General features: G+C 32.2%; 1 protein-coding gene across 2 annotated transcripts in view; it reads left to right on the top strand.

Moving 5' to 3' along the window:
• Bora (BORA aurora kinase A activator) overlaps positions 1-13,781 on the top strand; it is a 34,535-nt gene that overhangs the window by 784 nt on the left and 19,970 nt on the right. For both annotated transcript variants that reach the window (XM_026398095.2, XM_026398096.2), the window contains exons 2-5: positions 106-273; positions 3,013-3,119; positions 6,079-6,124; positions 9,107-9,188. In XM_026398095.2, coding sequence (XP_026253880.2) covers positions 121-273; positions 3,013-3,119; positions 6,079-6,124; positions 9,107-9,188 — 388 coding nt within the window. In that variant the 5' untranslated portion in view covers positions 106-120. The remainder of the gene's footprint in view (positions 1-105; positions 274-3,012; positions 3,120-6,078; positions 6,125-9,106; positions 9,189-13,781) is intronic.

Genomic DNA, 13,781 nt, shown 5'->3' on the forward strand with positions numbered 1-13,781 from the left:
AATTCTTTTTGTGAAATATGTGTGTGCTGACCACATTTTAATTGTCAGAATTAACATGTATGATACTTTGTGATTTTAATATGTGTACTTCTGGTTTCTTTGTAGTTTGTTTTCTGTGCCATGGGAGATGTCAAAGAATTAAAAATGCAAATAACACCCGAAACTCCAGGAAGGATCCCTGTTTTAAATCCTTTTGAAAGTCCTGGTGATTACTCTATTCTTCATGAACAAACTCTTGCCAGTCCTTCTGTTTTTAAATCCACAAAATTACCAGTAAGTTGTTCTTAACTAGAGTTTACAATTATATTTAAATGTAAATATCTTCTACAAAGTAAGGAGAAAGTACATTATGGAACATATATAGCTGCAGTGTGCTTTTTAAATTGTAGTGTTCACTATAATCTAGTGGTTAGGCTAATAATAAGTTAGGTAGACAAATTTTCAGTTAGCACTTGCTTTTTAAAAAATTAATTTTTAAAATTAATGTGGTATATATACAAATGAAGTTGTATTCAGCCATAAAGAAGCATGGGATTATGTCATTTGCAGGGAAATGGATAAAACTTAAGAACATTTTGTTAAGTGAAATTAGCCAAACTCACAAAGTCAAGGGTCCTAGATTTTCTCTCATATGTAGAAACTAAAAAGGAAAAAGGAAAAGAAGGGTGGTAAGTTTCTTATAAAAATTGAAGGGAGATCACTAGAGTAGAGGAAAGGGACCAGGGGGAAAGAAAGGGGAAATACTAGGGAATGATATTGGCCAAATTATACTGTATTATATTGTTTGCATGTACAGATATAGAACAATGAATCCCACCATTATATATTCACCAATAAAAATAGGGAATAAAGAAAAAAATTAAATTTACTTAAATTAGGGTTTTTTGTTTTTTGGGTTTTTTTTGTATCTGGGCTTGAACCCAGGAGTACTTAACCACTGAGCCACATCCCTAGCCCTTTTAATTTTTTATTTTGAGATAGGGGCCTGGCTACTTGCTTAGGCCTTCACTAAGTTGCTGAGGCTGGCTTTGAATTTGTGATTCTTCTGCTTCAGCCTCCCAAGTCACTAGGATTATAGGCATGTGCCACCGTGCCTGGTTTAAATTAATTTTTAATTGATATCTAAAAATTGGACACAAGTGAAATTTGGGTACATGCATATGTTGTGTAATGTTTCAATCAGAATAAACATCCATCTCAAACGTTTTTTATGTCTATGGCAAAAACATAAAATCTTAGCTTTTTGAAATAAAGTACATAATTGTTGGGCAATAGCACATCAGAATTTCTTACTCCTATCTAACTAGCATTTGTTTTTTTTTCAATAATTCAAGAAATAACTTTAGCATTCTGTCATTGTATGCGTAACTAGGTACTGTGACTGATGATATATCTACTAATATTGTATTAGAGAATACAATATTAGTTTTTTAATTTTCTAATTAAAATTTTCTAATTACCTATCTAAATTGTTAAAGAAACAAGATTTGAGTGCTGCTTTGTATCAGATCCATTGCTTAGCATAGGTGTTACACAGTGTATAAGTTAGAATCATTAGGTATAAACCCCTGGTGAGCTCCTCCTCCTCCAGTACAGGAAACAGCAAACTTTCTGTAAAGGGTTGGACAGGAAATATTTAGGCTTTGCAGATCATCTGGTCATTGTCAAACTACTCACCTCTGCCTTGAATCAAAAAAGCAGCCATGGGCAATGTGTGAAATAAATAAATGCTAGCTGTGTTCTAATAAAGCTTTATTTGTAGACTGAAATTTGAATTTCATTTAATTTTTATGTTGTGATGTTTAATATTGTTTTTGAGTTTAACCACTTAAAAATGTTCTTAGCTTCTATGCTGTGATAAAAAGAAACCAACTCCTATGCTAATGAATAGATTCAACTGAATGAGCAGTTTCAAAGCAGTGTGATATTTGCCATGATTAGCAGTTAGTACAGAGGAGATGTGAAAGGGAAAATGCTACTTAGATTAGAGAAGACTTCATTCCTTTAGTTTGTTTTTATAGTTATTTGCTACACTGGAAAATATTTTTTTGAAGTCTGTTAACCTAGTTAGTTACCTAGAAAAACTGGAAACCAAGTGATTGTTTCTATTGTACTTTCATATCGGCTTGGGCAGTGAGCAGGTGTGTACTTGAGGAAAGTCAGGCCATGTTACAGTTCAGATGGAATCATCTCATTAATTTGACCTTGTGATTTTTAATTGAATCATGTTAAAACTTAGTCATCTTTTGATCTTAATTAAAGTAAGTAATGGAATGACTAATTTAATTCTCAAAGCTAGAATGTATAGCATCTTGAGTTTTTAGGCCTGAGTTCATCTAGAATTATTAGTTCCAAAATTAGGATTTGGATAAGTTTTTGAATCAGTTGGATAGTTGAATATAGAGAAGCACTAGTTGCAACTAATATAATTCGAAGGATCAACTATTTTGTGAGCTTTTGTAGCTGCTCCTGTAGTTAGGACTTTAAATTTCAGTTCATTCTTAGTGAAAATAAGGATCTTTGATAACTCTGAGAGATTTTAATATTTATATGGCATGGTGTACCACTGTTGAGTATTAATTGTGGTGTTGCTATACCTTTGCTACACAATTGTGATTCTTCTATTTTTATGTAATTTTTTAAATCACTCCATGGAAAATTTTGATATTTTAAGAGACATTGCCAAGCCAGTTGATTTAATATAAGTTGATTATCATTTGCCATTTAGTGGTAAAGTCAAAATTTCTTTTTAAATTTTTTTATAGTTGTAGGTAGATAACATGCCTTTATTTTGTTTGTTTTTAATTTTTTGTGGTGCTAAGGATGAAACCCAGTGACTCTCACGTTCTAGACAAGTGCTCTGCCACTGAGCTATAGCCCTAGCCCTAAAGTCAAAATTTTAAATAGAAGCTCTTTATAGCATTCACATTAATTTTGAAGGTGACATTGGTTAGCATTTTGATGAACTGTTTTAGTTTTCTATTACTCATGAGCTCACTTTCTTCTTTTAAGACTCCAGGGAAATTTAGGTGGTCTATTGATCAACTAGCTGTAATAAATCCTGTAGAAATAGACGCAGAAGAGATTGATCGCCAAGCTTCATACTTAAGTCATTCTCGGTAAGTTTTCCTTTTTTGTACTTAAGTGTAATAACATAATGTTAAGTGAAGAGAGATAGGAAATTTTAGAGGTTGAGTATTTGTGTATGTAAAGATATCCAGGAAGAAAACATACTGATGGGGATTTTTTTCCTATCTAAAAATGAGTGAGTTTGAAGAACTGTATCTCAAAGGATTCCTTGGATAGGAATTTAGTTAGAGATAAACTTCTGGCTCTGCTACTTAGGGGACTTGATAGAGAGGAGGGCATTTTTAAAATTTGTAATTTTCTCCATGATTTTTACTTCTGACTTGTTTTTTAATGTTGTGATAAAGCAAAATTCTGTTTAGTTGTGATATGTGTTTGGGGAAGCCTAAAACCTCCTTAACAAGTTAAGACACTTTGAATGGAAGAGTATGCATTAGCAACAGAGAGCTTTCTGACTTAATAGTTCACTGTGGGTATCTGAATTACATTTCCTTGGCTTCTTCCTAATACTGGAGCAGTCTTAAAACTTCTTTGTGGATGTGTTGTGAAGGTTTCAAGGCTTCAGACTTGTGCTTCTTTAGGGGAACAGCTAGTTTTTAGTAAAAATAGGTATTTAGAGTGTGAAGAACTCTTGTTTTATAGTTTGTTTTTTTTTTTTTTTTTTTTTTGTATTTGAAAAACCAAATGCATGGTATGACCACCTTTTAATTTTCTTTTATATGATAGATTTGTTGTTCATCCAAAACAATGGGATTCTTTTCCTTTTGACTCTAGGATTCATTCACACCAAGAGTCACACATGTTGAGATATTCTTACAAATACTTGTTTGGCTTTTCTACTTAATGCTCTCTGCTTGGTAAATTGATAACTGTTCATTCAAAATTAATTAATGCCCATTTTTTATAGGAAGACTATATATAGAAGGGAGATAAATTTTTATTTATTTATTTTTGCATTACAATTCTTAATACACCATTATACAATAATTTATCATATCTCTGATTATATATAAGGTATGTTGACACCAAATTCACATCTTCATACATGTATTTTGTATAATGATGAGGGTGTCCTTAGAAGGGACATAAATTTAAAAAGGATTTTAAGTTAAATTTAATACTTTTGAAAGAGAAGGTGAAAAGAATATCTAAAAGCAAATAAATACAATTAATAATTTGTCTCACATGAACTATATATTTTATTATTCACCTCATCTCTTTAATATAATGAATCATGACAACTTTACATCTTTCAATCAAGAGTGATTGATTTATTGAACACTCTGAGGCTCTCTAAGAAATACTGAAAAAATATATTAAGATATTATAGAATATTATTCCTGCCCCTGAACAATATAATTTAACCAAGGTTGGAGCACATCATTTCTACAATTATTTATAAATTATGTATTGGTTGGGTATGTTTATAAAGAGAATCTTGTTATATTTTAGTTTTGTGATATAGGCAGGGGGAAATATTATAATATTAATTTATTCATGTAATTCAATGAATACTTATGACTTTTACCAAGGATAGTGAAAATAGTCTTAACACAGCAAGCTGATTCATTATTAGAAGCAAGCAATGACTTCTGCTACCTTTTCTTAACTAACCAAAATATCTTTTTCAGTTCTTCCCTTCCTTTTCATCCCATAGCACATACAGAAAATGATAATTATAAGGCTTACTAGTACAATCAAATAAGTCTTGTCCGGATAGAAGGTGACCAGTCCTGAAGGTCTCCTCTCTTTTCCCTACTGTAAGGGTCAACATTCAGAGTACACATGCTACCTTCATAACATCATACCAGTGTTCATTGTTTGCTGGTTAGGATACTTTGCCCTATATGACTTCTTAGGGCCTGCCATCACCTGGCACTACAATATTTTACTACTTTTAGCAATCAGCTGAATATTTTAAGTTCTTGAAGTCCCTCTGATGAAACAGCAAAAAGTTTCTGAATGAGGTAAAGCTAGATTAGGGCTTCCTGGATGCTAAGAATATTATGCACTGTCATTTTGACCTGTTGTGACCATGATCAGATGAAGAAAACTGAGTCATTATCCTCAAAATGGCTGTTGTTCAAACTGGGATATGTAGATTTTCACCTTAATTTATATTCTCAGAATTCTCTTACTTGAAAAATTCATTTGATTTAAATTTCTACAATGTGTATATTCTTGTACAGCTTTGTTAAACTGATAACTAATACATACATAAATAGTTTCTTAGAGAAAATAATTTGAAATTGTTGTAAAAAAATGCTGTACCAATTTATGGATGGAATGAAAGCATTCTTTCCTGGAACATAATAAAGAAGTGGTCCCATGAGGCTAACTGCCTATTGCTTGGCAAGTATATACCTTATGCTTGAGACCCAACATTTTACATTAAGTCATGTAGCTGAGAAGTTTGTGTTGCTGTAATTCCATATTGTGTCAAAGTGAAACAAAAGAATTGATTTGAACAAAATTTTACATTGTTGCTGTCTTATTTCAAAATTAATATTTTTGCCTGTTTATTTAGAATTCTTAGGATGATAGTTTCTTCTATTTCAGAGTAAAAGTTTATCTTAAAATAACTAAATATAAAAATGATAAACTGCCTATAAAAGGAATTTGAACAATTTTTAGATTTCTGTCAAATGAAATGCTTATTGATTTGTGTGGATTAAAAGGCAGACTTTCTTCAAATTACTTTGTTGTTGATAGTGATTTAAATGTATTAATGTAAATTTTTTCAAAGAAACTATAATTCTGTTCAAACTTTGAATGGAAAAGAGGGAGGTAAACCTAATGGCTAAATGCTGGATGTCAGAATACTTCCATTAACTAAATGCTATAAGATATCAATTTTTCTTTTAAAATGAGCCTAACATTTATTTGCCCATTTTCAATGGAGGGAAATTATTTCTTTGAAAGGTTATTATTTTAAATGTTCACTAAGCTTAAGTAATGGCCTGGTTATTTTTCTTCCTTATCTCTGTATAGAATAGATAAAGATGTGGAAGACAAAAGACAAAAAGCCATTGAAGAGGTAATTTACAATTGCTACTGATTAAGCCAGTTAAGGATGCCTTCTGCATGTGTGTCTTAAAATCCTTCACTGTCCCCTCTTGCTTCCTGCCAAACCTCCCATTCCTTGACCTCAGCTGTGTTGAGCATCCTTCTGTGCTCTTATAAAATGATTTTCAGCTATCTCCGTAATCTTAAGACTCAAATACAATTGCAGTGACAACCTACTGCTTCTCTCCCTACTTTTTTTTTTTTTAGGCAAATATTATGCTTTATCATCTTTTCATTCTCAGAACCTAGCACAATTTATCTTTCTTGTGCCTTCAGAATATTGATTAGCACAAAATTCTGTTTCAAGTTGGAATTTATTTAAAGGAAGTTGAGTATATTTAGTCCTTCAAAATCTAGATTGGATTAGGTAGTTTTATCCTTTTTGGTGGAGTGTGGATACTAGGGATTGAACTCAAGGGCACTCAACCACTGACCCACATCCCCAGCCCTATTTATTTATTTATTTAGAGACAAAGTCTCAATGAGTTGCTTAGTACCTCCCTTTTGCTGAGGCTGGCTTTGAACTCACAATCATCTTGGCTCATCCTCCCAAACCATTGGGATTGTAGGAGTGCGCCACTGTGCCCATCTATGTTTTATCTTTTGTTGTTGTTAATGTTAATACTTTTAAGACAGAATATATTCCATGAAATAAAGTGACTGCTAAATATAAATGAAAGGGTTTTTGTTTGTTTAGTAAAATTGATGAACTAAGTTTTTCATCTTTTGCTTTTTTGTTTGCTGAATTACTTCTCTTAAGGTGTAAGTAAGGGTTATCTATCTAGTTCTTTCCTCAGAAAGTCTTTGTATTGTGGCAGTATTTCTGGTTTTTTCTTTTATCCCCTTTTTCTCTCTGTAGCCTCCTCCCTGCTCCTCTATTTCTTAGCTATACTTGGCTCTTCTACACCCCAGAAGACCTGCTATGGCATGTTCATAGGTCACGTGGTGAACTGACTTCTCTGGCACTAATTTTTTCTAATATAGGTACTATCCCTTTTATTTCAGATTATTAACTATTTTTTAGAAAACAATTTAATATTAACTCCTGCCAAACATCCTTACCTAAAATTCTAATATTTTCAGTGTGAAAAATCACTTAATTCACCCCCAGCTTAATAGTCTTAGACTCTTCCTAATTTTCCAATATTTTGGAAAATACACTTTCTTTTTAGAAAACTTGCAGTTCTTTCAAAGAGAAACTTAGCAGACAAAACTTAAGGAAATGTATTTAGAGTAAAGATTGGGGTTAGTACATCAGAAACAAATTAATTTTTTATTTTTAACATTTTTTAAAACAGTTACTTATATGTACATGGTTAAAAAAATTTCAAAAGCAAAGAAAAATATAAAATGAAAATAAAAACCTTTTGTTCCCCCATCACCTCTGAAGGCAACTGCTATTAACATTTCATGTGTATGATTTGAGATTAATTTTATATATATTTTAACATATGTAATTTAAATGTTTTAGACAAATAGGTTCATCCTTTGCATACTGCTTTGCATCTTGCTCTTTTTGCTTAATAATCTTTTAAAAATATTTTTGATAATTAGCACATATAGATTTTTATATTCTTTTAGTAACAACTTAATAACGTAGCTATTATTGATAGATATTTAACATGTGTTCATTGTCTTTGTATTGCAGTCTTGTGCAGTATAATTTGCACAACATGATTTATCCCTGTATTTTGTTTACTTGAAATGTCTTGGTAACCAGAGGCTTTGTGGATTTTCAGTTTTGTTAAATTTTGCCACATTAACCTTCTGAAAGGTTGTACCAATTTAAAAACCTGGCACATTATGATGCAGTATGATATAGCTTGTTTTCTAATCTGCAGTACTGATTAAACTTTTAAAAAATTGTGCTACTATTTTTATTTTTGAAGTGACATCTTGTTATTTGGATTTGAATTTTTTTTAGTTTTCAGCAAACTTATGTATCACTTCATAAGTTTTAGATCCTTTGTATTTCTTTTTTTTTGTGAATTGTCTATATCATAATCTCTGTTCCCATTCCCTTTGTTTTTACATCTTTTCCTCATATAATTATAGTTGATTAAGAAAATTAACTCTTTTCATATATATAGTAAAATTAAAAACAAAATGTTTTCTCCCCAAAGCGTAGGGAAGGGGAAAATATTGCATTAGGAATGAAAAAAGTATGTCTAAATGTTTTTTTCTCAATTTGAGTATACTACCATGATGTTAAATGTTAACAACTGGCCTTCTGGTCATGGGAGGAGTACAATTTCTAATGATTGCTGCTATTCATAATGTAAAAACTATAACCATAGCTAATGTGAAGCTATAGATGTGACATAACTGAGTGGGAAAAGTGCAGCAGCACCCCATTGTATATAGGAATTCCACCATATAGATACAAAGTTGTAATTAACCTCAAGAGCATAGATATTGATAAATGAAGTAAAACAATTAGCCAGTGATGGCATTTGAATATTTTTAATATAATTTATTTAATTATAAATTTACATGGTTTTATTTTTAAATGTTGACTTTAATGATTGGTATACAAAATTCCTGAAAATTTAATAATCGGATCTTGAGAACCAGTACACACTAGCTCCAGCATTCCATTCTTACTGGCTTGTGTACCTCTATGTCCATTTGTCTTCCCTTTTAATTCTCCCTTTTAAACCCCATCCCCCTAAAAATTGGAGTAGAAATTTAAAATATTTCTCTATGCCTAATTTCCTTAGCTTAATTTACATGTTTTAAATTTAAGTGGTTGGTTTGAAATATTAAGATTTCTCTTTATACTAAATTTATTACATTTTACTTTTGATCATTTGTGTGTTTTTAAGTATTACAAATTTTAAATTACTATAGATTCAGTATGTAACATGATTGATGGTTATTTGAAAATGACACAGATACCTTTTCTCATTTTGGAGAGAATTGATGCCTAATTGTATCACTTTAATTTTTCTAGTTTTTCACTAAAGATGTCATCGTACCCTCTCCTTGGACTGATCATGAAGGGAAACAGCTTTCAGAGAATCATTCCAATAAATGTGAGTGTACTAAAAATCATATGAATAAAAATTATAAAATTTTAAAAAAATATTAAATATCATTGAATATAAAACAACATGGTGCAGTATCAGTATATCTGCTTTGGCAAGGAACTTACTTAAAATTAAATTTACAGATAACATGATTTAAATTTTTTGAGGATAAGGGTCAAAGCTTAACTCCTTTTTTTGTTTATTTTTGGTTCTTCTATTTTAATTTAATTTTTTATGACCATTGTGAATATGTTAAAAGGATACATACATAGAGATAGTTGATTTTGAACATAGTTGAATTGTTAATAGACTTTAGCAGTGATATTAAAGGTTAATATTTTTTAATACAATTCTTAAATTGCTTTGTATTTTGCCAATTTGCTGATTTCTTATAAATGTAGAGGAAGGATGAAGTCTGAAATAACCTGTGAGACAGCTTATTACAGCTAATTATTTGTAAAATTCTAAAGGAAATTAAAGGACAAACCCGTGATTGTTCAAACATCTCTTTCTTCTGCCAGTGGTTATCTTATATGTGCACTCACTGCCCTTTGGGTTTTGACCAATATTCAGATATCACTGGTATATATGCACCCTTCATTTCTGTGGAATTACCCACCCTCCTATGTAGGGTATCTTATAACAGAGAATATTTTACATTCTTTATCAAAAACATAACAGTAATAAGTAAAGTGGATTGAGCACTTTCTTTGTCAGGCTAGTGACAGCTGTCAGTAATTTCTTACAATTCATATGAAGTAGGTACAATTGTTGGCTCCACTTTATAGGTGAGAGAGCCTCATTTTTGAAAGGTTAGAGCACCTGTCCTGTGTCACAGAGATGATAAATGTGACAGAACCTGGATTCAAAGCCAGGCATCTCAGATCAGATTCTGTATTCTCAGCTATTACAAACTAAAGGTAGTATGTAATACTGAAGAGCTGATTATAAACCCACTACTAAAAACCAGAGGGGTAGTCTTGATCAAATTATTCATTTTCTTTGGACTTCAATTTTTTATTTACAAAGTGAAAAGGTCACATCAGAGAGTTGTCTGTTATCATCCCTCCCAACCCTAAAATTCTATTTCTAAGGTGACATTTTTAAAGACACTAGTTTTTTCTCCAAAATATAATGTTGGATTTTTTTTTTGTAATATCATTTCATATTCTTGAGGATTGTGTTTTAAAGTGATAGGAAGATACAAAGATACTATAGTCTTTGATCATGATTGCACAGTGCAGTAGTTAACAGAATAGGCTCCTGAGTTGTGCTATTTAATATAGGTTATGAAACAATTCTCCATGGGTCTCACGTTTCCATACATCTTGCAAGGAGTGTTAGGGCAGATATTGTTCCAAATTATCTTTTCAAAGATATTTTAGTGTGATCAGCTTTGGGAGACAGTGTGTCCCTTTATTTTGCTCTCTAGTATAATGTTGAGGATGTTTCCTTCTGGAACAGATTTGCTTATAGCCCATTATAAAAGAATGGGATTTCTTAAGTTCAAGATTCCTCAGCTGTGATGAAAACTTACTGTTAACTTTCTGTTTCTGTAACAAAATACCTGAGATAATCAGCTTTTAAAGAGGAAAGATGTACTTTGGTTCACAGTTTTGAAGATTTAAGTCCATGATTGATTGGCCCTGTTGTTTTGGGTTTGCTGTGGCATAGTATATGTCATGGTTGGAGCACAGGATTAAGATCTGATCACCTCATGGCCAGGTATGAAAGGGAAGAAGAAGAGTTTCTCCTATCCCCTTCAAAGACATACTCCTACTGACTGGAAGACCTTTCATTAGGTCCCACCTCTTAAAAGTTCCTACTGCCTCCTAGCATGCCAAGCTGGGGACCTAGCCTTTAACACACAGGGACTTTGGACAACATTCCAGATCCAAACTATAGTATTTACTATATGTACAAAATCCACCTGAGCTACTCCATATCATCCCTTTGGACTTGAGGTTCAAAGGAAACAGATGTGAATATTAAGCTCATGCTGCCTGCTTGGCTAGAATAAAGTCCTTTGTCCTTGACTCAGAAGCCTTATGTGTTCAGCCAGCATCTGTGGAACTTTGGCATACTAACTTGTTAGCTTGCAAGTATGGTAGAATCTTAAGATTATTTACTACTGTTGACATAAAGGTAGCCACTGGCCACTTGTGACTGTTTAAATTTGAATAAATTTCCCAATCAATACTATTTACATTGTAAGTGCTCGTAGCTGCACTTGGCTATTAGTGACTATTGGGCAGTGCAAATATAAAACATTCCTATTATCACAAAAAGTTCTGTTAGATAATACTTTAGGGCAGAGGTTGAGAACCTTCATCTGTTAAGGATCCACTGTTAAATATTTTAGGCTTTGCAAAGCACACATTCTCTGTTGCAAGCACTCACCTGTAGTTCTGTACCTTTTATCATATATAAATGAGGGAGTGTGGGTCTGTTCCAATGAGTCTGTATTTGTAAAAATAGGTGACAGAACAAATTTGTGCCATAGACCATAATTTGTTGACTCTTCCTTTAGACTAATGTTTTGTGGATTTGAATTGTTTCTACACTAGCTATGTGACTTTAGGAAAGTTACGAAGCTTTTCTGTACTTTAGTTTCTTTATCTATAATATAATAATACTTCTAAGCTTATGTATCTATAAATGCTCAGTACCTATAAATGCACCAATAAATGCTTATTAATTTAATGATTGATAAAAGAGTGAATGGAAAGAAAGTAATTTTGTTGATACCTGTTAGGCTTGTTATCTTTTACTGTTATCTTTTACAATATATTTATGTCAGGATGCTTTGATGTTTTTATTAAAGGGCTTGTGAGAACTATGTTACACAGGCAGGGAATTTCAGAGTTACAGGATATATAGTTACTTAGATTTGACTGCATAATGCTTGATTGCTCTCAGAATGTCTACAAGATGCATGGTCAGTACTACCTAGGTTTCCTATGTTCTGACTTCTCTGTCAATATTTGGCATCACCCAGTTTTTGAATTTTGCCTTATAGGTTAAGACAGTCTAAATGATTGTTGTAATTTTAATTTCATCTTTAAATATTAATCTGCCTTTTAAATTTTTTCTTCTGGAAAATACCTTTTTGTAATTCTTCAATCATATTCCTATTAGAGTTGCTATCCTTTTTCCCCCATTAGTTTTTAAGATACTTTGTATATTATAGTCATATTGGTTTTAAACATTTCAAATACCATTCTATCATAGGTATGTTTTTTTCTTTTTCTTTTTTCCCAGTACCAGGGATTGAACTCTCAAGGGTACTCGACCACTGAGCCACATCCCCAATCCTATTTTGTATTTTATTTAGAGAGAGGGTCTCACTGAGTTGTTTAGCACCTTGCTTTTACTGAGGCTGTCTCTGAACTCACGGTCCTCCTGCCTCTGCCTGCTGAGCCACTGGGTTTTTTCTTGATTGCTTGGTTGCATAGAAGTTTTATTTTAGTATGATCATATATATATATATATATATATATATATTTTTTTTTTTTTTTTTTCCATTTGATTGTGGTCTTAAACTGGTTTAAGTGCTCCTGAGGGAAACGACTAAGAAAGTACATGCAGTAGAGTGAAAAGTGTTGTGATAATGTTTCTGTGGGTATCCGGTTTGAGAAGGGTAGAGGAAGCTTGTTGGTAAAAGATACAGTTGAAGCTGAGACCAGAGTTAGGGAATGGTGGAGAAAAGGTAGAGGGGAAAGACTTATGAGGCAACACCTAAAGGTGAGAGAGAGATATATTTTTTTATGGTACTCAAGTAATTTTTTTTTACTTGAGTATAAATAAATTTCCCAATTTTGATTGGATTTCAGGCATGTTAGATAAATAAAGTTTTGAAGGGCTTTGCAAACCATGCAGATGTTTGGACTTCATCCTGAAACCATTACAGGATTTTAGATAGAGGAGAGTCTTTTTTCCTTTTTTCTTGATCATGCGAGGCAAATGCTCTACCATTGAATTACATCCCAGTCCCAGAGAAGAGCCTTGGTTATTTAGAGAAGGTCACACTGCCTTAATGAAGATGGCATCAGAATTCATAATTTTAGTTTTTATTTTTTTGCTCATTGTGATAGAGGAATTTAAGTCATTAGCCCACTCGTCTCTTCCTCATTCATGTATTCAGAATTGTTAAATCTAATAATCCTAAACTAGAATCTACTCTTTTTTTTTTTTTTTTTTTTTTTTTGGTACTGGGATTGAACTCAGCAGTACTCAACCCCTGAGCCACATCCCCAGCCCTATTTTGTATTTTATTTAGAGACAGGATCTCACTGAGTTGCTTAGTACATGCTTTTGCTGAGGCTGGCTTTGAACTCGCAATCCTCCAGCCTCATTCTCCCAAGCTGCCGGGATTATAGGTGTGTACCACTGCACCTGGCTAAAAATATGTTTGCACTAATATTTTTTACTCCTATTGTGAAAGAAACTGAGCATATTGTATGTGTGTATACACACACACACACACACACACACACACACACACCATGGAATACTATTTATTTACTCCTAAAAAATGAAGGAACTTATGTCATCTATAACATGAAATGAATCTACAGGACATTATACTAAGTAAAATAA

The sequence above is a fragment of the Urocitellus parryii genome, chromosome 2 (genome assembly GCF_045843805.1).
Source record: "Urocitellus parryii isolate mUroPar1 chromosome 2, mUroPar1.hap1, whole genome shotgun sequence".
NCBI lineage: Eukaryota > Metazoa > Chordata > Mammalia > Rodentia > Sciuridae > Urocitellus > Urocitellus parryii.